Source organism: Homalodisca vitripennis, chromosome 2, assembly GCF_021130785.1.
Source record: "Homalodisca vitripennis isolate AUS2020 chromosome 2, UT_GWSS_2.1, whole genome shotgun sequence".
NCBI lineage: Eukaryota > Metazoa > Arthropoda > Insecta > Hemiptera > Cicadellidae > Homalodisca > Homalodisca vitripennis.
Genome location: NC_060208.1, coordinates 176,738,747 through 176,765,604, shown reverse-complemented (window position 1 = coordinate 176,765,604; position 26,858 = coordinate 176,738,747). Strand labels below are relative to the sequence as shown.

Below are 26,858 nucleotides of genomic sequence, written 5' to 3'. Positions count from 1 at the left end.
CGTGACCCACCCAGTCGCAGGCAGCCATCATTCTAAGCACTTGTCTAGTTCACTGATTTCGGTTTATATTTGGTTATTTACTTTATTTATCAGCAGGTAAGTTGTTTTTCTTCGTCCTGCAGTGGTGTGAAAGTTCAGTGTATATAGTTAAGTGAGCGCGCACATAAATTATTTATTAGTGTATTGTATAGGGGTGTGTTTTCATCCCTTATGACGTCTCCTCTTTGACAAATAAAACTGATGTTTTTACAGAGCTGCATATCCAAATGAGGAAATTGCAAGGTCGAGTATGTTTTGCTCGGTTTCGTAAATAGCTGACTATATTATTAGTTAAGATCTCTTAATATTTATGCCCGAAAATCCTGGACAAAAATTCAAAACAGTAAAATATTTTTTAAGTTGACATTTCACATCAGTCCAGAATGAATCAATAATACTATTGCTACCTTTGGCGAACTATTTTTGTAAATGTAGGCCAAGTAAACATAAGTTCTAGTGATCATTTAGGTGGTATTTGTTCAGAAACTGTTATACAAAATTATTTTATCAGACCTTGTTGGTTAAGAAAATCATAATAATACAAGAATATTGCTCAATTGAGGTATTTTTTATCAAATAAGATTGCACCAAATGCAGGTTACCATCTGGTCTCTTCTTACTACTGTCAAATCTGACTGATCTGTAAAACTTAACTAATCACTTTTATTCTATACTTTTTGTAAACATTGTTTACTACTATTGTGGTAATAGTTTATCCATGTATTCCATTTAAAGCATTATAGTCAATAATATATTAATTCTTACAATTTTGCCAACCATTGGTTATCTCCTTTTGAGTATTTAATCTTACCTATTATCAATTAAATTTCCTATCTCATATTAGGTTAAACCCTCGTTCTAATTGCATTTGCTCTCCTTTTGGAGATATTTAGGTAAAGGTCCATGTCAAATAATCTCATTTTATAAATTGATTGATGTACAATTTTTAAAAGAACGATAGAACTGTTACTATAGACCACACAGAACAGAACTGTTTCGGACAGTAACCACATTTAAGTGTAAAACTTAATTAATTGAAGAGCTTCAGGAACATTTATCTCCTCTCTTTTAGGTTCAATAACAAATCATAAAATGAATTATGCAGAAGTATTAAACCAAGAAACATGGGTATGTTGAACCGGATCCCATTATAAACTGAATCGGAAATGCACAGCTCGTATTGGTTTCACACCTAATTTGATACCTGTATAGCCTCTAAAAAATGTAGAGAACTATATTCCAAAATGCTTAATAAGTTAAATACATCCCACATATAATAAGTTCTACAATAATTTAATAATCAAGAGTCTTCAGTAATCGACTGGAGCAGATTTAGGTACAGAAAGCTGAACTGGAACAGTCTTTATACAAGGCTATGTATCTATTTCAATAGGCTTCTAACTTATAAATGTCCTTATCATATCTACTGAAACAGAGATGAGATACAAAGTTGACAGAGTTCGCTGAATATATAAATTTTGGGACTCTGGCGGTTTCTTCAGAAATGGGTGGCTTAAAGGCCCATTGATAGAGCTAGTGTATTACCGGTATATAAGAGTTTTAAAATTTTTTGGTTTGAAGATGGAACTCCATTTGTAATGGAGAAGCAGTCAGAAAAATTAGGAGACCATTGAACTATATATATAGTTAGCCTATACTTTATATGAGATAAGATATCCCTAGCACTGAAGACACTATCACTGTCTGGAAATTGGATTCTTTGAGCAGATTATTAGTTATAACATGCTTAACATATAAAGAAAACATTAAATATCGCTCATGATTTTCATTCAATTGCATTAGTAGTCACAGATGCAGAGTACGATAAGCGGACTTGATTTTTTTATATCTATATTAACAAACAATATTGCTTGATTACAATCATTGATATAAACAACCGATACTGATAAATAAACAGTTAACTTTAATCATCTGTACCAATAATAATTATAAACACACTTTCAGATTGTAAATGTAGTAGTAATTATCTGCAACTAAAAAAATAGCATTGAAAAATAATTAACTTTGTTTTATTGGTTTCAAGACATTTATTTGATCTCTTGTTATGGCTTTTGCGTTATTCAAATTAGATTTTTTTTATTACCTGATCTAAATTTGTTTGACAGTTCCTTCATTAATTATGAGGTTGTAATTGTGTGTAGGTAATTAATTCTGTTAATTTCAAACTTTTATTAAATTTAGTATTTTATGTTGATAACCATTAATATTACTGGTATTCAATATATGAAATATGGATGATTACACCTAGCGATATAAAAGCTTGGTCCGCTTATCGTACTCTGCTCAGATCCATTTTTAACACCGCAAAAGTTTGACTCTTTGCAAGAGTACTTTTTGAAGGAAAATGCATTATTCTGTTTTAAATATTGACATTCTTCAGGAGCTACTAAATTATGACATGGCTATCAATTTTTATAACTACAGATAGTTGAATAAATCTGCAAAACAATGTTTCCACGTACCTTATTTCGGTTTATTTTACCAGTCAGAGTGAAGGCTCAATTGGTTCAATTCGTCACAGTAGTAGAAGTCAGTTGAAGATCTTTAGCTTCCCTTAAATTTGCCTTAGTTGCAAATACACCATTAGTTCTTTAAATTAAGCAACTCCGAGGATTTAAGTTGAGAGAGCCGTACTTATTTCTGTCACCCTTAAGTATGAAAAAGATAACCTAGTAATTAGTATACATGAATAATGAAAGTAGCTACCAAAATTAGGCCTACTACTATCATGTCTCCAGAAGAGTTAATAACACGTATTTAATTATTGAAGCTAAAAAGTAATATGTATATACCTACCAATTATTTTAAGATTATTGGTCACAATAAATATTTCATGATAAAAATTACAGTTTTGCACAGTGAAAACATTACCTCTCATAATGTCATTAACTGTAAGTCATTTCACAGATTCTTTACTTAAATATTATCCAACAGTCTTATTTTATTTCTTTACAGTTGCTCTAAGTACGATCATTGGTGGGAGAGGTTAACAATTATTTCAGAAGAAGAATAACCCACAAACTAATTTCTTCTGGTAATTAAGGTTCACACAATTTAGTGTATTTCATCAAGATTGTGCCCATTGCACAAGACAGTCGTTGAAGAAATGGTCGTTGTGTTCCTAATGGTTGCCAATCTGGTTATCCATCGCAAGATAATCAGATCAAACAATGACGAGCGCGGCTGCTGCTTGGATGGGTGACCGCTAAGCGAACTTATCCTTGCAAGCAGCCCGCCTGCCCAGCCATTGGTGGTGGTTCGGAAGTCACCTTTAAGCCATTGGTTCCCAGGTTAAGTGTTAGAGAGACCTTCTTAGCCCTAACTTCGCCTGGTAAATTAAGATATCTTTACTTTAAAAATGGTACGATTTCTGAACGTCTTGGTTCACCAACTGGCTGCTAACAAACTAGTGATTTACAGCTATTTCATTCAATCCTACTAGATCTCTTCAGACAGATGCCGACTCCAGATTTCAGGAATCAACTCTGAGGCAGTGTCAGATTGTAGACACTGGACAATCAGATAGTGAATTGAAGTATTTGTACACAAAACAATTTTTGAAATAATTGAAAATTATTTTATTATTATTAAATTCTGTATGCTCATGCCTCATGTAAAATTTGGTAAAAAAAAACCAGGTAATGCTGGTAAATAAGGCAGTTCATCTGAGAATTCTAAAATAGTACTATTAAACTTATAATGCTAAATATCAGGAAAAGGCAATTAAAGTAAAGATTAGTCCATCTTTAGTGTACTACAACTTTGCTAATAAACTCGTAATGTTTTACTGTTACATGATATTTCTGTTATATATACTATGTGGTATATGTAATCACTCAAAACTGTAGGAACCAAGACTAGGCTACCCTGAAAGGTGAAGACTGAAAAATCTTTAACAAATCAAAAATTAATAGGAATCTATTGCAGCTAAGAACCTAGTGCTTCTACAATGGATCGAAAACTAGTAAGCTATTTTGGCCAGGAACGTGCACAAACCTACTAGGCAAGAATATAATCTATCTTTGCTGAAATAAAAACTTACCACTAAATCATTGTTGTTAGAATCTGTATGAAACTTATAGGAAAATGAAGATTGTTTTATTTGTGTGTAGGACACCAAAAGTTTATTACAATTCTTGCCCTCTTGAAGAAATGTGAAAAGCACATGGTGGGGTTTTTAGCGGAATTGATCATGTTTTGCATATTTAAAATAGTTACTATTAAATTATTATGGTCAACTATTGTGGCTAGAAACTGGGTGAAGCTTCATGAAAGTAAACTATTTTTATTGATCGTTATTGTACTGTACTAAATGTTTGCTAGTAACATAATGTGACTATAAATCTGAGTAAGACTACTTAATTATCTTTAGCGAGTCAAACGTTTACTATTTATACTATTAGTTTCAAAATGTACATTAACTGAGAACTTTTCCTATACTTGGATTTACAAAATGTACTAACAATTTATCTAAAACAAGAATTACGTTTACTTAAGATACACACTTAATTTGTCTGATGTAGAAAAATGTATTTATTGTACGTATAATGTTAGTTATTAACAATTGAAAGATTGCAAAGGTAACAGGAATATTTTTTACCTTTGCCATTGTTCAGTGTCATAAGAAATCAGTAAATTACCTTTCGAGATGTGCAATCTCAACTCTTCCGTAGGTGGATAACTAGCCTAACATAACTACAATCTAGTTAAAAAAAACAACAAATCATACCAAAGCATTGTGACACGCATGTCAGGAATCATAAAAAACATAATGTGGGTCGACTGCATGCTCATTATCTCTTTAGGCATGCACTGAATAAAACAAACACTAATAATAAAACTGAACTAAATAAATACAAGTTAGGAATGTGCTACACCATGTGTACTTAATAAACTTCACTGAGGTTGCATCCAAAATTTCAAGCTCATTTCATCCTCATGATGTCCTGCGGTCAAATAGACAAACAAACATCATGCAGATGATCCTCCAGTACACAAAAATTGTGTTAGCCTTCTAAGTAATACAATTTATTAACGCTCAGCTGAATCCCTTGGAGTGACATGCGCCATCATAGAATTCAGTGTTGCAAGTTTATTTTGAAGCTTCATGCAAAATCTAAAGTCTATAGGTCAGTTCATTTTCAAGATATCGTGTGAACAAAAAGAAACAGAATTTTGTCCATTCGCATGAGTGATAGGCTTTGCTAAAGCTCAGCCAACTAGACATTGTTTTAAATGGAAAACAGTTATATTAGCCCTAGAACTTGGCAATGGTGAACCTCTATACTGGCAAGATGTTTGTGGTGTCTTTACAATTTATATTTTAAAAACTCGTAAAATATATAGTTTTCATACTTAACCATCATGTTACATATTTTATTATTCACAAGGAAGTGCTCTTTCATATTATTTCATAAATATAATTTATTTTAACCGTTTACACACACATCTTATATGTAGAGTAAAAAGGTTTTGCTGTTGAACTAAAATTCTAAGTTTAGCATTTTGAATAAAATGTAAACAGATTTTGTATATAAGATTTATAACAAAGATTCACAAATATAATTTATGTAGTTTTTATTTAATAACAGTATAATTCCAAAATCATAATAAGTCTACCAAATTACAAAAAAGTATAAACTTTTTTACAAAATGCAATACATTGTTATCATTATAATTATTATTTATACATTGCAATTTAAAGAAAATGGATTAGTCTAAAAGGAATCATTATGGTTTTACTGAATAAATTTGTATTTTTTGTTTTGTTTTATTTTTACTGCTGAATTAGAAGTTTGACTTAAAAAAAAAATTACAATAAAGATAAATAGTTTTCAAAAAATTGTCAGATTTATTTGAAATATAATAAAAAGTTGTCTACATTTAAAGGGAGTTAAAGATAATACCCTAACTAAAAACACACTAAACTACACCGGGCAGTAAACTCCATATATCAAATGACAAAGCAGCAGAAAACAGCCAATTAGATTGTAACTGAAGAGATGTAGAACACAGAAAAATATTCAACTTTGATGAAATGTTTGTCATTGGTGTGGTGTATGATTGTTGATTATATCAATATACTGCAATGGTATAAAGATTACATCATAACCTGTATTGAGATGTGAATAAACACAATATTAAGAAAACCTTGTTCAAATAACATGCTATGAACCTTTTGCTAACAGGATAACACATACAAAGGACTTGTGAGGGTCTTTAACCAGTTTTAGGGTTAGAACAGTTTTTGGATTATATTTTACAAATTTCTTTCTCTTGATTACCTAGTGTAATTGGAAAAAAGTCTTTGGTTTCTTTCTAAAGATAAAAAAAGGGTTTTTTTTCTATAGATAAACCGCTCGCAAAGAAACCTGCGCAGAAGCAAATATCTGAAAAGCCACGCGCAGGAGTGGTCATTCCTGAGTGGTCCCCCTCCAGTGGTGGGGAGTGGGACAAGCATCTCCTCATCTCTGTTTAATCAGCTGTGTGGGTCGTGTTTTTCCATTTTGTTTCCACTGCGGCTACTTACCTATTCTATAAGTATATTGTATTTTTGAGTGTAGGCCTATACACGCGTAAAATATTAATTGAACAGGCTAATGTAGCCATAGAGGTATCCAGGGAGCTTGCATTCTGGTGTGAGGTTAGCCGCTAAGTGGCAGTCGCCAGGTCAGGGGATAGAGCAAGTTGGCGAGTGCCGTGCAGTGGTGGGGATACTGGGAGAGGGCGGCATCCAGCGGCGGAGGGGTACTTATCCCCCCCTGTGTGAACTGAAATCGCCCAGTGTCTTTTTTGTAAGCGGTTTACCTATAGGATTTGTTTGAAGTTTTTTGTTTAATGATGATTATTGCAAAAGTTCACAAGCATAAGGTGCAAGATGAATTTGAGATATAAGAAAATGTACTTGTCTGTCTTTTTAATTTCTTTTAGAACATTTTTCAAATTAAAACTTGTTTTATACGAAGTTAAAGTTTATTAAATGTACTAAAAGCTTTTTCTTCATTTTTTTCTCTACCTCCAGCTGTGAAACAGAATATTTTAACTTTTGAAAACCATCAATATTACAAAAAAATTTATTAAATGTTTGGACATTTTTTGTAGTGCTTCTTTAAGTGAATTTAAAATGCTTAAAAAAATTATACATAGTGCATTATATTACATACAAAATCAAGTAAAATTTGGTATGTGTGGTTCCATAAGGATCATAATATTGCGAAATACGCATGATATTAATTATGTAATATTGTTGTCAGCTGATTTAATTCAAATCTAGACGAATATATTCAAGATACATCCAAAAGAGTCATAGATCAATTAATTACATCCTCTGTTTGTGTGATTACTTATGGTCTCAACAGTACCAACCTGTTTACCCTACTTGTATGGTTTTACAAGTATAACAAGTAATGTATTCATCCTCCACAACACCATGATCTCTTCAGTGATTATAAATGGTTATTGTTCAAAATACAAACTAACATGTTGACAGTGTGTGTATGTATGTATGTTGACCTGCTTACAGTGTCTCTTTTTTCACAAATGTACTTAAATTAAAATACTGTTTACTGGTATTAAAGAATTCTTAAACTGAACTAGATTTATATTTTTGGCAGCTATGGTTTTTAAAATCTGCTTGTGATCAGTGCTGGTCACAATGCCAAGTTTAGATGACCAACTTTCTAAACAGTGTGAATTTGGATTTTTTTATCACAACTACTGTCTTATCCAGAAGCAATCATTGTTCCTCCAAAAACTTCTGCCAGATAAAGATAAAATTGACAAAATGACAATAAATAAAAATGAAAATATATGACATAAAATATAAAACCATTTTCTCAACATAGTGAAAAAGTAAGTGCAAGTTCTGGACTTCTCTTAATGAATAAAAGTTATTGTTTATTAACTTGCCATATTTCAGTACTTACTATGTCCACATCTGTGTTCTTGGCTCATGTGGATTGTGCTTGTCAAATATTTTACTATTTTACTCAGTACCAATTATTGTTATCGTACTCCAGTTTTTTTTCTCTCTTAGGACAAGAAGCTGAGAGAACTATCATTGCACTTAATCCTAAACTGACCATTGTGCTTGCTTCTGGAGTGACAGGACATTCAGGAGAGTAAGATTGGGGATAGGGACTGCCTCATCAAGATCCATGAGGAGGAATTGTGGGTACTGTACTATATGTTAATACTGTCACCTTTTAAGAAGGTGAGTCAGCTCTGTACCAGGCTCTCCAGTGAAACAGTGAAAAAGGTGTAGGAGTCGCTCGCTCCTCACTCCTATGTCCAGGCTAGTAACTGTTCAGCCTTAGCCCTTGGGGAGCACCACCAACTCTTAACAGTAATCCTCCCACAGTTGACTAGGCTTATCGATTTGCCCTTTCACCTCAATATCTTGATATTTACAGTTAGTAATGTGCTGCTCCTTGACATCCATTGGATTGCACATCGGTTTTACTGTTCTCAGTGAGGTTCAATTGGAAGGTATAAATTAACCAGAAGTGAACCCTTGTTCTCAGAACTCATATTCCAGTTGCATACGAGGTGTGGCTATTAAATAACAAGACTTACGTTGTAAAAAGTGTTATTTTTATTTTATACATAATCACTTATTATCATCTTCAATAAACTCTTCTTCTTTATCCCTACAACGCTACATGTGAATTGTTCATTTTTGGAAACAGTACTGGAAGTCATCCTCTGTCGGCTCCTTCAGGACACGTGCAGAGGTCTTTTACAGTTTCCACAGGCTCAAATCTTTTCCCTCTTAATGCAGATTTCACCTTAGGGAACAGATAGAAGTCACATGGTGCAAGATCTGGTGAAATAAGGTTCTAACACGGGCATGCTGTACTTGGCTAGGAATCTCTACACTGAGGAACCTCTCAGGACAGATAATGTAGAATGAGCTGGTGCATTGCCCTGGTGGAAAAACATAGTTTGTCCTACCACATTTCGGGCCGTGTTTTTCCTTACTCTTTGACGTAGTTTAGATAGTACCTCAAGGTAGTAATATTGATTAATTGTTGGCCTTCAGAAACCTAGTGAAAGTGCACAATCCCATAGATATAAAAAAAAAAAAATTCTCCAGCTAATAAAATTTACAGATGTCCTTGTATCCAACATAAAAATTCAAAAAATTTGTTTTTCGCCTTAATATTAAATGTAGTTTTACGTTAGTTAAATTATTTTTTAATTATTTTTTTCTTCTACAGGTGCAATAAGACATCAACATTTCTGATGAGAGCAATGATTCCGATGCGCTGCAGGGTCTGCAGCTGGATATGACCAGTGTGGCTGTCCCGGGGATGGACTGCTACGAAGATATGTTCAAAGAAATCACAAAAAAGTTGTACGGCGAAACAGATATGGAAGCTGGAGAAACCATGAGGATAATGCAAGAGTATGATGGTGAAACTTTCAAACTAGAAGAAGGTCACAACTCTTTGAGTGCTTTTGGACTTGCAGCATTGGTTCAGAATGGTTTTCCAACAACAACGTTATTCAGTTTATCAGCACAACAGGAGTTAGAGAAGCTACGAGCAGAAGAAGACACTTGGATTTCAAGTGATGAGTCCATACCATGGACTGATTCTAAGATTGCTAGTTACAACTCAGCACAAAAACTGTTTAGATGTAATGAGTGTGAGTGTGTTGGGTTTCTCTCAAGAGTTGCTGAACATTGGCTTGGAACTCACGCCAATCTGAGAGTGTTTCAGTGCCCTCAGTGTCCTTACGCGAGTGCATGGGCAAGATGTGTCCGGATGCATCTTGCTCGACAACACAATATCTGTCCTGACCCAAACCAAGAGTCACTTACCTTGTGGAAAGAGAATCCGGTACTTGAAGAAGTTACCAAATACTTAGAGAGACTAAAAAATCTAGTAGAAGGAGAGCCTATGGATCAAGCTAAAGATGAAGGTGTTGAAGAAGAGACACACCAAAACGCCACTTCCACACAAACCTCAACACCACCTCCAACCTCGCCAGATGAGCAACAGTTGTCTCCTCCAGTTCATCCTGACCACGATGAACAAGACTTGCAAGATCAGGAAATGCAACATGAACTCCATCAGCAGGAGTTACATCAACAGGAGCTACATCAACAAGAGCTACAACAAGAACTACATCAACAAGAACTCCATCAACAAGAACTCCATCAACAGGAGCTTCATCAACAAGAGCTCCATCAGCAAGAGCTCCATCAACAAGAACTTCACCAGCAGGAACTACATCAGCAAGAACTACATCAACAAGAGCTACACCAACAAGAACTGCACCAACAAGAACTCCATGAACAGGAACTCCGACAGCAAGAGCTTGAACATGAACTTCAACAGCAGGAGCTCCAGGAAATGGACCAACAAGAATTGCAGCAGCAGGAGTTGCAAGCCCAGGAGGGTCAAATCACACATGTTATCGAAGAACATATCCAAGTTCCAGAAGAAGTGGCCAATCAGTTACAACAAATTGCAGCAGCACAACATGGAGAAACTGGAATACATCCTCAGCTGCAAATTGTCATCACTCAACAAGAAAACCAAGATCTACCCCCAACAATACAAATACAAATCGCTCCATCTCAAGAGCTTTCTCCTCATTTAGTTTCTACATCTCAGCAGACTATACCTCTCCAACAAGCATTATCTCAAACATTAGCTTCTACATTATCACAACAAGTTATATCACAAACCCAAACTGTTACACATCAACCTATTACGCAACAAATTGTCGTCCAGCAACCACAAGTAGTTCAGACTACAATATCCCGTCAAGTAGTCTCACCCCAACCAGCTGCCTCTCCTGCCCCTAAGAAATCGAGTGAAATCGTTACAACAATCAGCCCAAAGAGATATAACTGTACATATTGTCACTATGCAACCGATCGAAGAGATCTTTTTACTCGCCACGAAAATATTCATAGAGATGAAAAACCCTTTCATTGCTATATCTGCCAAAAACAGTTCAACAGAGCTGATCATGTGAAAAAACATTTTCTTCGTATGCATCGAGATACTCCTTATGATATAAATAGGATACGAAGAACAATATCCAAAGATAGCTCAACCTCAACTAGTACCATTCAGTACTTTCCAAAGCCACAACCCCGGCCACCTCCAGTTCAGCAAGTCGAGACTGTAGCAGTCCAGAGTATAAGTATCCCAGGCTTTGCTCCTCAAAAGACGGAGGATAAAAAAGCACCAAGAAGGAAACCAGGAGAAAAGCGCTACACTTGCTGTTACTGTTCATGGTCGGGTGTGGATAACTGGTGTCTGAAAAGACATCTCAACACACATCTTAAGCCTTATGTTTGCAGTTTGTGCGAATACAAGGCTGCCCGTTCTGAGCGTTTGGCCACTCATGTCTTCAAGGTGCACAACAAGAGAGCTTGCTCGAGATGCAGCTTCCTAGCCGATGATCAAGTACAACTAAGTCTTCATCAGCAACAAAATCATCAGTGAGTACAATATCTTTTTCTGTATTGTTATGTGATTAACTATCCCTCATCCATTGAGAGGGCATATTTTTTTGGGCACTTCTCATCTAAAGTTCTCTTATCTCTAACCTGTTTCTAACACTATAAAATTTCAGACTCTCCAATTCTTTTTCATCACATTCATATCCTTTTCGTATACCTAAAGGATCTTAATCTACTTTCTTGTATTCTTCTACCTACCTTGTATCTGCTATACATCGCTTTTGACTTTTCTTAAATGTTATTTTTCTGAACATTTTGGGAAAAACATCTGTGACTTCTATATGATTAAGGTGGTTTTAAATGCTCAAACTTCAGGTTTAAGTGCTTTACATCAAATTAAGAGATCATGTTGATTTCTCTTTAAAATTATTGATGGAAAAACAGCAACGGGTCTCTCTTTTGATAGTTTGATAAAGATTTGATATAAAAATCTATAAAATTTTATATGGTATGTATGAATCTAGAAAACATTTTATAACTAATTACAGTATTCCTTTCAGATGTATGAATATAGGAATCCGCTTTTTTTCTATAATGTGTAAGTAATATGTACAAGACTGATCATAATGTCAAATAAGATTAAGTTAACTACTCTAAAATATCACATGAGAAAAGATTTTGTAGTATTATAATTTAAAAAATCAGCTTTAAATCAACGCAATGTTCTAGTCATAAAATTATAACTTTCCATTTACAAATAAATATGTTTTTAGGGATGTTGCCCTGTTAAGGTGAAAAATGGTTTTAGAATTGTCGAAAACGTAGAGGAAAGATAAAAAAATAGTTTTATAGGATTTTATGTTTGTCCATAGTATGTAATTAACTTTAAACAATGACTAAACCATTTTTGACATCTTTTATGGTTTCAAATGTTTATTTTTTGCCTTAAGAGTACTTGCTTTTTCATGAAAAAAATTCAAAGTAACCCTTATACAAAGATCGATTGTTCTTGAAGTGGATGAGGAGCTAATACATGATGACAATGAGGCAGTCCAGTGGCAGATCTAGGATTTTATGTTTGTCCATAGTATTAATGTAATTAACTTTAAACAATGTCTAAACCATTTTTGACATCTTTTATGGTTTCAAATGTTTATTTTTTTGCCTTAAGAGTACTTGCTTTTTCATGAAAAAAATTCAAAGTAACCCTTATACAAAGATCGATTGTTCTTGAAGTGGATGAGGAGCTAATACATGATGACAATGAGGCAGTCCAGTGGCAGATCTAGGATTTTATTTTGGAGGGAACTTAAACCATCATAATAAATAGGCTCTGGAAATCTTTTGGATTTTTATGATTAGAGGGCAAAATACCAGGTTTTTTATATGAGTTTAGATAGGCTAGGAAGATCAGGGTTACCTTTACCAGATTGAAAGATTATTCCTCTTCTTCTTAACATAGGTACTTTAAAATGAACACACAAATGGGATATATAATATCCAGTGTTGCCAAATTTCAGAAACCAAAGTACCTTATGTTGCTTTCTGTTTTAACAACAATTTAGGTTACATGACAGTTTGTGTCAAAGATAAACTGTCTTGTCTGCTTGTAACCCCTATTTTTCCTTTTTTACAATGCCAACAAGAATAACCAAAAAAACAGCAGGCAGGGATAAAGAAGAAAAATAAGTTTTGACATTTTGAGTTTATTGATGATACTAGGAAAGTAGAAAATATATTTAATACAATGAAACTATTTTTATTTGAATCTATAGATAAAAAATTTTAGAACGAAACAAATTTATATCAAAATATGTAAATAACATTTTGAAAAGAGTTGTATTAAAGTTATTTTAGAATGTTTGAGTAAACTTATTTCATGCATGTGAAGTTTTTACCATTCCGGGTCGCACATTTCTTATATAAAGGAAGCTGGCTGGTATCACTATATAATTGTTATTATCTACAGAATAAATCACTTAAAGCTTGAGTATTGAAAATAAAATGGATTAACGTGGCCTAAAATAGTAAAAATTACTTTTACAAATAATTAATGAATGTAATGTCCAAAGAAGCTTAGCATCACCATATAATTTTATTCTCTACAGAATAAACCACTTAACCAGCTTGAGTAATGAAAATAACTTGTAATAGCAAAAATTGCTTTAACAATTAATGAATAAATTAAATGTCCAAGGGAACTTGGTATCACCATATAATTTGTACTGTCTACAAAATAAGTAACTTAAAGCTTGAGTATTGAAAATAAAATCTATTTATGTGGCCTATAATAGGGAAAATTGTTTTTATAAATAATTTAATGAATGTAATGTTGAAGGAAGCTGGTAACAACATATAATTATTAATATCTAAAGAATAAATTAATTAAAACTTTCTGTGTATACTCTTCATAATTTCTATTAATTGTGTTACTATATCTACCAGTTTTCTTGAGAGATGGAAGCGTTAAAAGGTAAACAATATTTTTAATCCAAGAGAAGATACTTTATCTAATTTCCAATTTATTGACCCACTTATATTTTTGTACGTAGAACACATAGTATATTGTTATTCAGCATGTAAATAATGTATTATTATAAATTAATAAAAGTGTTTTAATTTGTATGTGTGAATTATGGAGACACAAACTGGTTTTACTAATGAATAATGTATATTCGAAATTGAAATGTTCAACTAATAGAACATTGGAGCTTAACAGGTTAATCAAAGCTTTAATTTGACAAGGCATCATTATTATGATTGTTTGCAATCGCAATGTTTTTCTATATCTATTGGAACCATGTTGGTTTGTCATAGCGTATAACGTAAATAAAGACTCAAAACAAATAGTAATCCAGGTTACTGTACAATTGTAAAATGATGAACCTATTGTTTGATATCTCTAACTGTTTTGTTTTTTCCATGCTGCATTTTAGCTAGGAAGGCAAGTATGACCCTCTCCATTGTCGAGGGCACAGTATAGTGTTATTACCTCAGTTTGTTTATTGTTACCATAGCCTAATGCTGTTCACTAGTTCATTATTAGCATTTCTCAGCCGGTTCCGTTTGTTTATAATCTAGTCAGTGCTGTTCCAGCTGAAAATGTGCTTGCACCATACAATCATTTAACAGACTGCTTTACAAACAGCTGTTTTTGTATTTCAGAGGTTATTAAGTTAATTATTTATATTATAAATAGCTTCATTGTTGTTAAAGAAATTGTTGTTGTTCTATCTGAAATCTCTCTTTGAATTTTGAAAACGGACTTGTAACACTGTATTAGGTGAATTTTATCTGTAATTAATTTATAATTTAAGATCTGAGTTATTGTTGTATAAGTGTTCAACATGCTTTACTACATGTTTGACAACTTTGGTTTATATTTCGTTTTTTAATTGCGATTAAAAAAACGTTTTTCTACCTCCGCAATGTGAACGATTGCACCAACCATGGTATGTCACTACCATTGTCTACACCAACCATGGTATGTCACTACCATTGACTACACCAACCATGGTATGTCACTACCATTGTCTACACCAACCATGGTATGTCACTACCATTGTCTATATAATGCTGTGCAGTGAATGAAATACATCACTAATGGTTCCAAACAGTATTTTTATTAAATTTTATTGTACAAAATCACTAATGTTGGATTAGAATTACTGTAACATTATTGACTCATAGTTGTGGTTTCTTGATCATTTATAAGTGATAAGTCATCTTTATTCAACAGTCAATATTTTCACAAATGAAAAGGTGCATTGTCAATAAACTAGAAATTAGCCTAACAATAAAATAAAATTGAAGATGATAAATACAAAACTATTACAGATTTTAATCAATATTTATGTATACATATACTGAATTAAGGCAATGCCATAATATTCAAATGTATAATCTAAATGTTGTTTCCTAGTTAAGGAAAGAATTAAAATTCTAAATTAAAAAATGTAAAATCAAACATTTTAAATGCTTAAAAATCTAAAACCTTATAAAGTTTAAAAAAGAAAATAGTCACAACCCCACATCAAGATAAATTTATGATTTGAGTGTCAAATATTCTTTAATACTATAAAAACTATGAGCAAAGAAAAACCCTAGAGTTCTTTATAAACTATTTAGGTTAATTTTTTTAACTGTGTCTCTTCATACCTGGTAGTTTTTCATAGTGTCATTAAAAATATTTGGAATGCATTTTATAATACTAAATATGTATGGATCTATTTGGTTGATACAAAATTGAAATCAGTGATTTTCTGCTTATCCTAGAGATCAAAATAAAAACTTATAGGTACATGTATCCATTAATACATCTCTGAGATACATCTCCAAATTGGGTAGAAATTAGGAGTTTTGTAAATAAGGAAATAATTTGTATTTGGCAGATTTTGTAATTTTGAGGGGAGGCATTATCAACTCATATCTATCTTATCATATATTTGTACCTTTATAATACACACTGAAATTGCCTGACATAAAATTTGCAAAAGACTATTCTTACACGTTGCAATGTATATTGAAGTAGGCCCACTTATTTCTATAAAAGTGACTCATCCATATATATCAAAGCAGACAAAATTATCGGTACAGTAGTGTACTCAAGAGATTTACAGCTTGTAGAGTAGTCTTAAACAAACAATGTGCAATGGTTCTCTATCAGTTATATACTAAGCAACTTGGTAAAAGGTCTTGTATTTGTGATTTTATTAACTGTAAAGCACATTACAGCTTCACTACTTTGGTTGCGGAGGCAGGAACACGTTCTTGAATCGTTGTACTAATCATTTTAAACCTAAGTCTGGGCACAAATTAAGAATAATTTAAGAAGTTTATCAATTGAGTTATTTTATGATACTCACAATATTCTTAATGTTGTGCTAATGAATAAGTAAGTAATCTTAAAAAGTGTATAGGGGGGAGGAGTTAAACTTTTCATGGCCAATGATTGAAGGTGGGCTTGTGTTTCTAAATTTATTCAGATCTCAATGGCAGCTTCTAATTGAGCCAAAGTCAGCTAGCCCCTTTTTCACTCTATTCAGATACAGCCATCATCATTTGTTAATAGTGAATGATACGGGTTATCAGGACTTTTTGAGGAATACTTTTTGAAAGAAACCTAGAAAATTCAATATATTTACCGTAAGTTGAGCATTATTGTCATAAATATTGACAATTTCATACCGTGTTTAAGAGAATCTTTAAGATAACTTTTTTATTAGTTATAAAATCATGTAAAAATGGCATGTAAACAATGGTCCTATGTGGTTACATATACAATTTTTTTTTGTAAGATGAGGTTTTATAAAACTACATTGTGAAATATTGTATCGTTTATTATTATACTGCACAAATAGGATTTGATATTTTTAGTATGTTATTTCAAAATGAATACACTCAAAGTTAATTTAACCCTTTGGAGACTGCCTTTCAATATATTGGAAGTTTGTATTTGAAGCGAGTACGGTAAATTTGTAATACACGGTACATGGTTTTTATTTACTCCATAACACATTTTGATTAGATTATTGTGCAAAACTGTAATCAGATAACCAAAGTAAGGAAATATTGTACATAAAATTTGACTACAAGTTCTTAAATTCTATGTTTGTGTATGTACATCGCCTTTTGTGAGTCCAAATTTCGACTACTTGGCACTAAAACGTGTTTACATCATACTTTATGTAGTTGTACATAAATATACCCTCTATAAAAATATATGTTGAAGGTATGAATCCCAAATTTTTATTTCAGGTAGTTTTGGTTTGAAACTGCAAATCTCTTTGAAGTAGCTTGGTATTTTCAGCTTTTCTGGGTTATTGGGTGGTCTCCAAAGGACTAAATGATATTTGCAAATAAGAAACAATACACAAGGTCACGTATAATCAATAACAAATTTATTTTTATTATGAGAAACTCATAAGTGGTTTCTGAACTGTAGCATGCAGTAAATCTTACTCTTCCAATGTGAGACATTAGGGATTTTTTATATTCATTTATGAACTGTCAAATATTACTTGTACTTTTCAATTATTGGTACCAGCGGACATTATGTTCAATAAACCGTAGAATGACATATTTATAATAGTTTATACAGTATAAATACACAGAGGGAAAATTAAAAGATATGATTTTAAGTGAGATTTAAATGTTGCAATATTATGAACAGATTAAGAAGTATGAATCAAAATGTTTACATTTGTCTGCAATCTTGAAATTTTAGATAATATTGGAGTTATATTAATAGTTTCGAAGAGTAATTTATACAAAGTTGTAACAACATATACTTTAAAAGATTGGTTATTTTGATTCTATGATATATAAAATCTTCTTGGCTTGGGAGATATCAAATATTTACATAAACATAATTGCTGCAAATTCCCTTATGTCTATAAATAACTTAATTCTTAATCCTATGTACAAGTTGTTTACTAATAAATACTTATCACCATAGTATTAATTAATAAAATGGGGTTACAAAATCATAAAAGGCAAATCTTTGCCTAGATTAGTTTTTTTATCGGGGCTACTGCAATCTCACCATCCAATTTCATGGCCACTTTAATTTATCTATTCAAGATATTTTAGTTATATTATATTACTACATCATAATTTGAATCAAGAGAATATTTATATTTATTGAACAACAAAAACCATTGTGGTGCATTTATTTAAGTTTGCTAAGTTACCAAAGTAATTTTAAGAATTAGCTTTATAAAATCTAGTCAGCAATTTATTTATTATATTTAATAAATTATTAATTTTATTTGATAACTAATTTTAATTCTATGTATATAATTATAATTGCCATATAAAGTTTTGAGTTAAGAAAACATTTATCAGTCCATTGATAAAGAACTAAAATAACTTATTTCCAAGCAATTGTATATACAATTTCAAAAAGATTCACAGACAGCTCTACTTTTAATAGAAGAATTTCTAAGTCTTAAAGACTGTAACCATTATTCAAAGTTCTAGCTCCAAATTATTTTCCCTAAAATTTACTGCCAAAACTGAAAGTCAACAACAAAATGAGGAATTGTGCCTACTTTCATGTGTCAATGTGCAAATTAGTGTTACCTTTTGTGGTTTTATCATGTGAACTTGGTAAATGTTAATTAAAAACAATTGGTATTTGATTTTTTGATTCCATCAGTAATTAATAAATACATGCAGATTATCTTTAGACTACTAGTTGTACATAGTATATGCTTTGTAAAAGCAATATAAATGTACAGTGATGTAAGAAGATTTAAAGAAAATAAAGAAATGTTTTATACTCTTTGTAACAAACAGGTGGCATTTTCTTTTTAATTCCTAAATTTCATAGTGGGATTTTAATTTACAGCATGGATTTTCCAAGACTTCATAATTTTGGAGAAACAGCACGTCACACAAGGAAAAGTTTTCAGAATAAGTAAGCCATTAGGTTTTTTTTAATTTTTACGTTATTTTATTGTGTAAGTTATTCTAAATCTTATGAATGAATATATAAAATAAAAAAATGGACTAGTGATATGAACATGTGAGTTCTGAATGATCATCTTAAATGTTTAGGCTATCTATGTTAAAGATAAGATCTATGTTAAAAATAATCTCTTCTAATATCAGTAGTCCAGGAGACAAGAATAAATTAGTTTCATGTTAGAATACAACCTAATTTTTCATTGAAGTCTGTTATGAAACATGGTAACTATCAAATTATAAACTTTCAGAGAATGGGCCTTAAAGTTTTGAGTTACGATATTTTATACTTATCCACTAAACTTCAAAATATGTAGACATTATTAGCTAATCTATGTAATATTTTTTCTGAATATAACATAACTGTTTTATTTTAAACAGTACCTTTAGATACCACGTTTACATATTGGTAAGTATCAGAGATACCATGCTTTACACTGTATTCTATTGCTTGAGTTGCTTATGGTAAGTGTCAGACACTAATTAAAAACCGAAGAAAATTGATTAGCATGGTAACTAATTCTGTGTTATTGACAATGGTTTATTTGAAAGAATACTAGGATTTTGGACGTATCGCATGGTTAAATGTTACACAAATAGAACTTGCAAGTGTTGTAAGTTGGTGATTCTTCACACTACTATCCTTAACCTCAGGTATATGTTTTTGACGTACAACTAGTTCTATTGTCAAATTTTTTTATTTTTCAGAGTCCATGGTTAACACACGTATACATAATGATTGTTGCACCAATAACATTTTTTATGGTTACAAAACCTGTTGACACTAGAAAGAAATCTTGTTGCAGTCATAACATTAAAAGAAGGGGAGTGTTGTGCTTTGATTAGAATTTCTAACCATATGGAACAAGTATTTGGACAACAAAACAAAGTTTTAAAATAACTGGATACAAGGTGTGAAGAGTGGAGTGGGCTGGTAGGGAATTCCAAAACTTGTAGTGAGCTGTGCTGTTCTACATAATATTTCAAAGCAGTGAAATGACAGTTGGATTATTTACTACTCACAGTTCAATGAAATGGAAGTTATGAGTCAGGTGCTGAGAATTGCAGACTTGTCTGCCTGGGTGCTCTCACTCTCTGTTCAGTGAATCATAGCCTACATTCACTACACAAGATATAAGGTGTTTAATTGGTTTAGCACCTTATTATCTGCACTATTGCTTCTCTTATGTTATCTTCAATAGCCTATTCTTCAGTTTAGTGCCCGTGTGTACCTAATTATAAAATCATGTCCGAGTGCTTTGTTTGCAAAAAAGCTACTGGTCAAGCTAGGCATAACATTTCATGCTCTGACTGCAAGAAACTATGCCATATCATTATCGTGTTTTAATTTATCCAAAGAAGTGTTGACTATATAACCAATGAGAAGCAAATTTGGTGCTGTCCATCTGGTGCTCTGAATAGAAGAAAGAGCATGGTCATGTGAGTCACATTATAGATTGGAGTCTGATATTAGAACATCTTTATCTGATGTGCTAAAAAAGCTCAATGAAACTTCTGATTATGGTTTTACTGACAATTAACAAATCGTTTGATTTTTGATGACACAATTTTGTTCACAATGCTAAGTTAGCAGAGTACCTTCAACTTATTGATGATTTAAGGGTGAAAAATATCCAGCTGCAAAGGAAAGTGGCTGATTTGGAGATTCAGGGGATTTCTGAAAGCAAAAACGAAGATGTGTATGAAGTTGTGATGAAGGTTGGTGTTGCTCTCGATATAAAGATTACCAGAGAAGCTATCAATGTATGTCACCATCTAAAAAAAGGAATTATGCTAATTGTCCTGCTGGAATTATAGCAAAGTTCATCAAGTTGAGAAAACAAATTGAAATTTCTTTAAAAATGAAGAGTAAAGAGGAATCTGAACTCACATGATGTTGACTACATTATGACCACTGCCATTCCCGTTATGTCATGAGAATCTCAGCTCTGCCAAGAAGAAACCGCTTGCTGCTGCACAGGTGGTGAAACAAGAAAAGAATTATTCATATTCATGTGTAAGAAACGGCAAAATATTTCTGAGGAAGACCCAAAGTGAACCCTTTCTTATTGTTAGTTCAATAGAATAAATTGAAAACCTATAAGCAAAGCACTTATTTCAGTAAAAATGCATTAATTTTAATTTGAACTAACAATCAATTGTTTGAGACAAAACAAATTTTTTATATTTCTTTAGAATAAGTCTAAGGGAAAACTTAATTAATACTTTGTCTTCTTTGCCAGATTTAGTTGTTCCAACAGAAGTCTGTATACACGATTGGGAAATACGTTTGTATTTAATTAGAGGTTATAACCAGTGTTCAAACTGAAATGACAGCTACAGATGACGTTAAGTGATTATGTGAGTGACCAGTATGAGGCCAGATCAGGTGTTTGTTTTCAGTCAGCTGACGCACTCAAGATCACTATTGCATTGAATCTTCTGGGCTTTTTGTTGCGGTCGTGGCGGTACACAGGCTGCATTCTCATTATATTGCCTTATTTGTATATAAATTAAATATCATAGTGTCTGAATGCAAAGCTCGAAATTTAGCTATTACCGGGGACATGAACATATGCTTGCTTAACTGATCACTGCTCGTAGATGAGTATTTAGAGATTATGTCAAGTAATGGTCTTGAGCAACTGATTGACTTACCCACTAAAGGTATTTTTTAAACCTAGAGATCAATGTAGCTTTGATTCTGATGTGTTAACCTCTTTTAGGCAAGACCATGATGAAATAATTTGTAATATTGTATTTCTTGTAAAAAAGTAAGGATACTTTGTTTTCTGAATTTAAGACCAAAATAGACCTCGTCAAAATGACAAATTTTCTTTGCATTTATAATGGGTTAATTATTTATCAAGAAAAAAGCAAACTTGTTTTCATTACTTTCAGACATATTAAGACAAGCTGTAGACTTTTCAATGTACAAAGTAAAAATTACCTCAAAATGTAAGTTAAAATATTAGATGAATTTTGATCTTTGTAAGCATCTGTGATTTAGTAACTTAGCTGTACAAAAAAAATCAAAAAAAAGATTGAACGACCCAAAATTTCAACATTTGAAACAAAATATTTTGTTTATTACCAGAGTATTTTTGAAGAAAATATATTTGATATTAAGAAACAATGAGAAACTATCAATAACATGCTTGGTTCACAAAAAAGAAAGATAGTACTCCAGGTGTTTATTCTAGATTCAAGTCGGAAGAACTTATCTCTGAGCACGCAGTTGAAAACCTAATGAGGGACGCTGAAAGTTTTGATGACTTTGATTGTCATATGTGCACTCAATTTGTTCATGCTAAGTATTCGGATGTCATGTTTTTGCTATCCTACTTGATCAGAAGAAGTTCTGGCTGATTTCAACAGTTTGAAATGTAACAGTCTCCTGGTATTGTTGGTATATCAGCACATGTAATGAAAAAATGGGTAGTATCTTATCTCTTGTGTTGTAATTTTTAATCAACATTAATTTAGAAACTGTTATATTTCCGATCTCTTTAAAAACAGCACTGGTTGACTTACTTCACAAGAAAATTTCATTAAGAATCTCAATAAATATCGACCGATATCTCTTCTCTCAATTGTCTCTAAAATAGTAGGAAAGATTATAAGTGTCGGGTTCAATTTTTAGATTCTAGCATTTGGCGATGTAGATGACAAAATCTTATTTAACTATCTTTGGATGATCGGAATCAGAGGTATTCCTTACAAATGATTTAAAAGCTGTATAAAATAATCTATCTCAATATGTAAACTTTTTAAACTCTGTCAATTCAACTCTTCCAATTAAACTTGGAGTGCCAAAAGGGTCTATTTTAGGCTCAATACTATTCTTAATCTATATTAATAGCTTCTGTAATGGAAATTGATCAGGTTCCTTATTAATGGATGGCACTGCCCTTTGTTATTCCACTATAAGTAATCAAACAGTGTACAGTGTAATTCAAGAAGATGTTGATAAATTGAAAAATGTGGTTTGCAAGAAATAGAATGTTCTTTAGCGTAAAAACAAAGTTTATGAATTTTTTTTAAGAAATGGAAAGACATAGGACAAGTTTTTTTTTAATGTGAACAATGCTTACTTCTCTGGAGAAATCCATGTAAGAATTGTGTTGAAGTTGAAAGAGTAGAACAAATAATGTATTTGGTAGTTTTTCTGGATGAAAGCTGTAGTTGGAGGGAACAGATTGTTAATGCGAAAACTATTTAAACGCTTCGCTGAGTAAGTTTTATTTTTTGCAGTATTTATGCCTGTTCCTATTATATAAACTATTTACTGTTCTATAATCAACTCTAAATTGCAATATGGTATCTCGTGTTGAGGAGGGGCTTATTATTCTATTATTCATCCTATTATTTTAAATCAAAAGGAGATCATTAGTTACTATCAGAGCTAATAGGAATGACTCTTCCTTTCCTCTTTATGTTCAGTTTGAGATGCTTCTGCTCAGATAGTTGTATATTTATATGGTACCTACTAAGGATATTTTTCTCAAGAGTTGGACATACACTGGGAAATGAACATGTTACTGATGTTAAACTGATTAACTATGCCTTTTCCTAAATTGGAAGTATACAAACGTTTTCATACATTCACAGCTCCTAAGCTCTACAACACATTACCTGAAATGTTGGCTCTTCTCAATTGGTATAGAGCGGCTCTTGAATTAGTAACTTTGTTAGAGATTTTTTTGTCGCATGAGTTCGTAATGGTTACATCTTTATCTTTTGTGTTTAAGTATCTTTTTGGTGTATTTGTGTATATATGTGTAGGTATGTATGTGTATATTTGTGTATGTATGTGTGCATATTTATGCTCTTTAATTTATTATGGTAATGCAATGCATTAATTATATCATTGTGAAATACAATTTAATTCTGTGTGCTTTGTTTTAAATATTGATGTGGTTTATGATTTACTGTAGTTGTGTACATTTTTCTGTGAAAAAGGGGTTGCCAGGTTTATCTGCTTTTAATTAATAGCAACCTCAACTCAGCTATTAGCCCAGAGGTGCCTATCCATTGTACATTCATCTACTCTTGTGATATAATTATGTGTTAACTATCACAATAAACTAATTGTAATGTATTTCGAAAATTAAATTTTGTTATTCTTGAAATTGAAGCTGAAAACTTTTAAAATGGACATGACAATTTATTCACTGGACTACATGTTTTACAGCTGAATGCCTTAAAACAACAGAATTTCTAACTCATAAGGAAGTTGAATGTCATCATAGAGTTGCCATTTTCAGTCTCTTCAGGCTTCAGTCCAATCAGGCTGATGTGTCAAGCTAAACAAATTGAACTATGGGAATATATATCATTTGGTATTTTTATCCTTTTTGCTACCCTTCCAGTTCATCATCACCAAAACAAGCTAAAGATCAAATTTCTTTCTTTTAGGAAATTCATCAATCAATTTTTCTTATATGATACATATTTTGTTCAAAGCATCCAGCAACTCAGATGTTCCAATCATTATTAATTTAAGTTTATAGTGAAAAAGGAAGCAACATGACAATGGAAGTTTATTTTTAATTTAAAGAATAAAAATGTCACATAAAGATCCAAAAGTTAGTTTCAGATGTGGTTTTCTGGCTATTATCTAATTTTCCTGTACACAATGCATCGAAACACTACTGACGCAATTAAAATCTTAAGATGTTTTGCTCTCACTATGGTGAGCCATCTTTAGCGAACTGATATAAAACAAACCACTTAAAAAAATTAGTGGAGAAAGGTCAGAGATGTAATTTGATGGGTTCATTTAGACTGCCAATGTTTTAATAATTTGACACTGATGTGATAAAGCCAGCAGACTGTGCTAAAGAAAACATTCATTGCTAATTGGTTGAGCAGTAATTGATGAGTGGTTTTTGGTAATTTACACAACCTCAAAACTAGGTGTATAAGGCATTGCTAGATATTATAAGCAGTGCCCAATAATAACAGTCTGTATTACCTTACTTTGAAATCAGAATTTTTGCAACCTGCACTATACAAAGCAAATTCAAACAAACTGTTGTAATTCAATACCTATTTCACACTGTAGATTAATTTTTATTTGTTTTCTTACTACTTTTAAATCAGTTCTAATAGAAAAAGTCACCTACATATCAGCAATGGTGACTATTAAAGGAGCCTAGTTTTCTACAAACTCACTTTATGTAGGAAACCAATTTATAGTATCAATCCTATCTTCAATAATGATTTAAAACATAGCAAAAATATATTATTAATGCCTTGTCCGAGTCTCTTCTCTTTTCCTCAATATATAGAAATATATTTCACTTGCATGTCCACTAGTCCAGTTATTTATTAGAGACTTAAGTGAAATCAAACTTGACCTTATAACAATGGTTGCCTTTGCAATACCCTTTGTGCTTTGTGTCCATTGGTTGCTGGTATTCGGCACTGATTTTTCTATAGCACAAGAGGAGTTGCCCAAAGATGACATCAACAACATTCCTGACAACTTTCTTATTAAATTACTAAAAAGTATAATATGATATATAAAAACTAAATCCTGTTGGAATACAAATATTGTTGAAGTGGCTGATAAATGAATTAATGGAATTGAATTAATGTGTGTATGTATACTGTCCGTCCATCTCTTCCTATTACTGTCATAGATTACATGGAAACAAAATTTGAACAAATCTTTTAATAAATTGAAAAACCATATTGTTGATCAAAATTATTTTTTATCCATGATTCTTACTGTTTCAGCCTTTCTCATCAGAAACTACCAGATCTGGACAACAATTCCAACTATTCCGTGTCAAATTATTATCAGAATGTGGTGAGAACTCCATCAGATATTCCTCCGCTTTTGGAAGCTCAGAAACAATTTACTTGCATTCTGTGTGGCATGCAAACCAGCACTCTGAATAAAATGCAACAACATATGACATTCCACTCGGATTCGGATACTTTGCCTTCGATAGAACTTGACGATTACGGTTTGGAAATATTTCCGCTACAGACTATAATCCGTGAACATGTTGAGCCAAGACAGTATGACTCGTTAAAGGTGTCTCTGTGGAAAAAATATGGACGAGCACTGCTCTCTCGAAAGCGACTACACTGTGGACTTTGCTGTAGCATGAACTTTGACTTTACCTTTCATCGAAGCAGAATCAGCCTAGCAAGACATTACTTGTTGCGACACTCAAGAACCTCCCACAAGTGCTCTCTATGCTATCAGCGTTTTAGACACAAGTATCAAGTTGATTTGCATAAAAGAGCGGATCACAATGAAAGAAGCAACGTCACAGCTTTGTGATACATTAATTCAACTACAGGATTTTAAACATGCTTGTATTAAAGGTAATTCCAGTCATTATCGAGTAAATCCAGATATTTAATGGCTTTAATATTGTTAATCAACAATTCTAAATTAGAACCAGTGTGTATATTTTCAAACCATTTAAATCCATACAATACATGTACATAATATAAATTTCTGAAATGTTATAGAAAATATATCAAATTGTATCTAACTTTAAAATAAACACTATTATATTATTATTATTAACATCCCAGTTTTGTTGTTAGTCAATACAAGGCTAGTGAGATTGTATAGTATGTTAATTTTATGTACATATACCTTAATTTTTATACGTACTATTAGTTTTTTTAGAATGAATTTTCTATGAGAAATAAATGTTATACTGTTAAGAAAAAAATAGTAATTTCACCTTTCACTGTTAATAAGTGTACAATATCGTTATAATAAAATAACCTTCACTAAAAGTCTATTATTTTTAGCAAAATGTTGTCAGTGAATATTTAACTATGGTATATAAACAATTTCATATGTCTATCGGTTTAGAACTTTTTTAATTTATGCTATACCTTATTAACTATGTTAAATAAAACTTTATGTTGGAAA

At 32.0% G+C, this 26,858-nt stretch overlaps 1 protein-coding gene across 2 annotated transcripts; it reads left to right on the top strand.

Annotated features, from left to right (window-relative positions):
- LOC124355083 (zinc finger protein 853-like) lies at positions 1-26,858 on the top strand. 2 transcript variants are annotated; one of them, XM_046806021.1, is made up of 4 exons: positions 1-96; positions 9,279-11,521; positions 18,834-18,902; positions 25,694-26,858. In XM_046806021.1, exons 2-4 carry the CDS (start codon positions 9,348-9,350, stop codon positions 26,247-26,249), a joined length of 2,799 nt encoding a protein of 932 aa, XP_046661977.1. In that variant the 5' UTR covers positions 1-96; positions 9,279-9,347; the 3' UTR covers positions 26,250-26,858. The 2 variants fall into 2 exon arrangements, with proteins under 2 accessions (XP_046661977.1, XP_046661978.1); XM_046806022.1 differs by lacking the exon at positions 18,834-18,902.

Bases quoted from the DNA above. Each gene is read 5' to 3' on its own strand.
- LOC124355083 (XM_046806021.1), top strand. From the start codon at position 9,348: ATGACCAGTGTGGCTGTCCCGGGGATGGACTGCTACGAAGATATGTTC. The intron at 11,522-18,833 runs GTGAGTACAATA...TTTAATTTACAG, and splicing joins CATCAGCAACAAAATCATCA to CATGGATTTTCCAAGACTTC. The intron at 18,903-25,693 runs GTAAGCCATTAG...TTACTGTTTCAG, and splicing joins AGGAAAAGTTTTCAGAATAA to CCTTTCTCATCAGAAACTAC.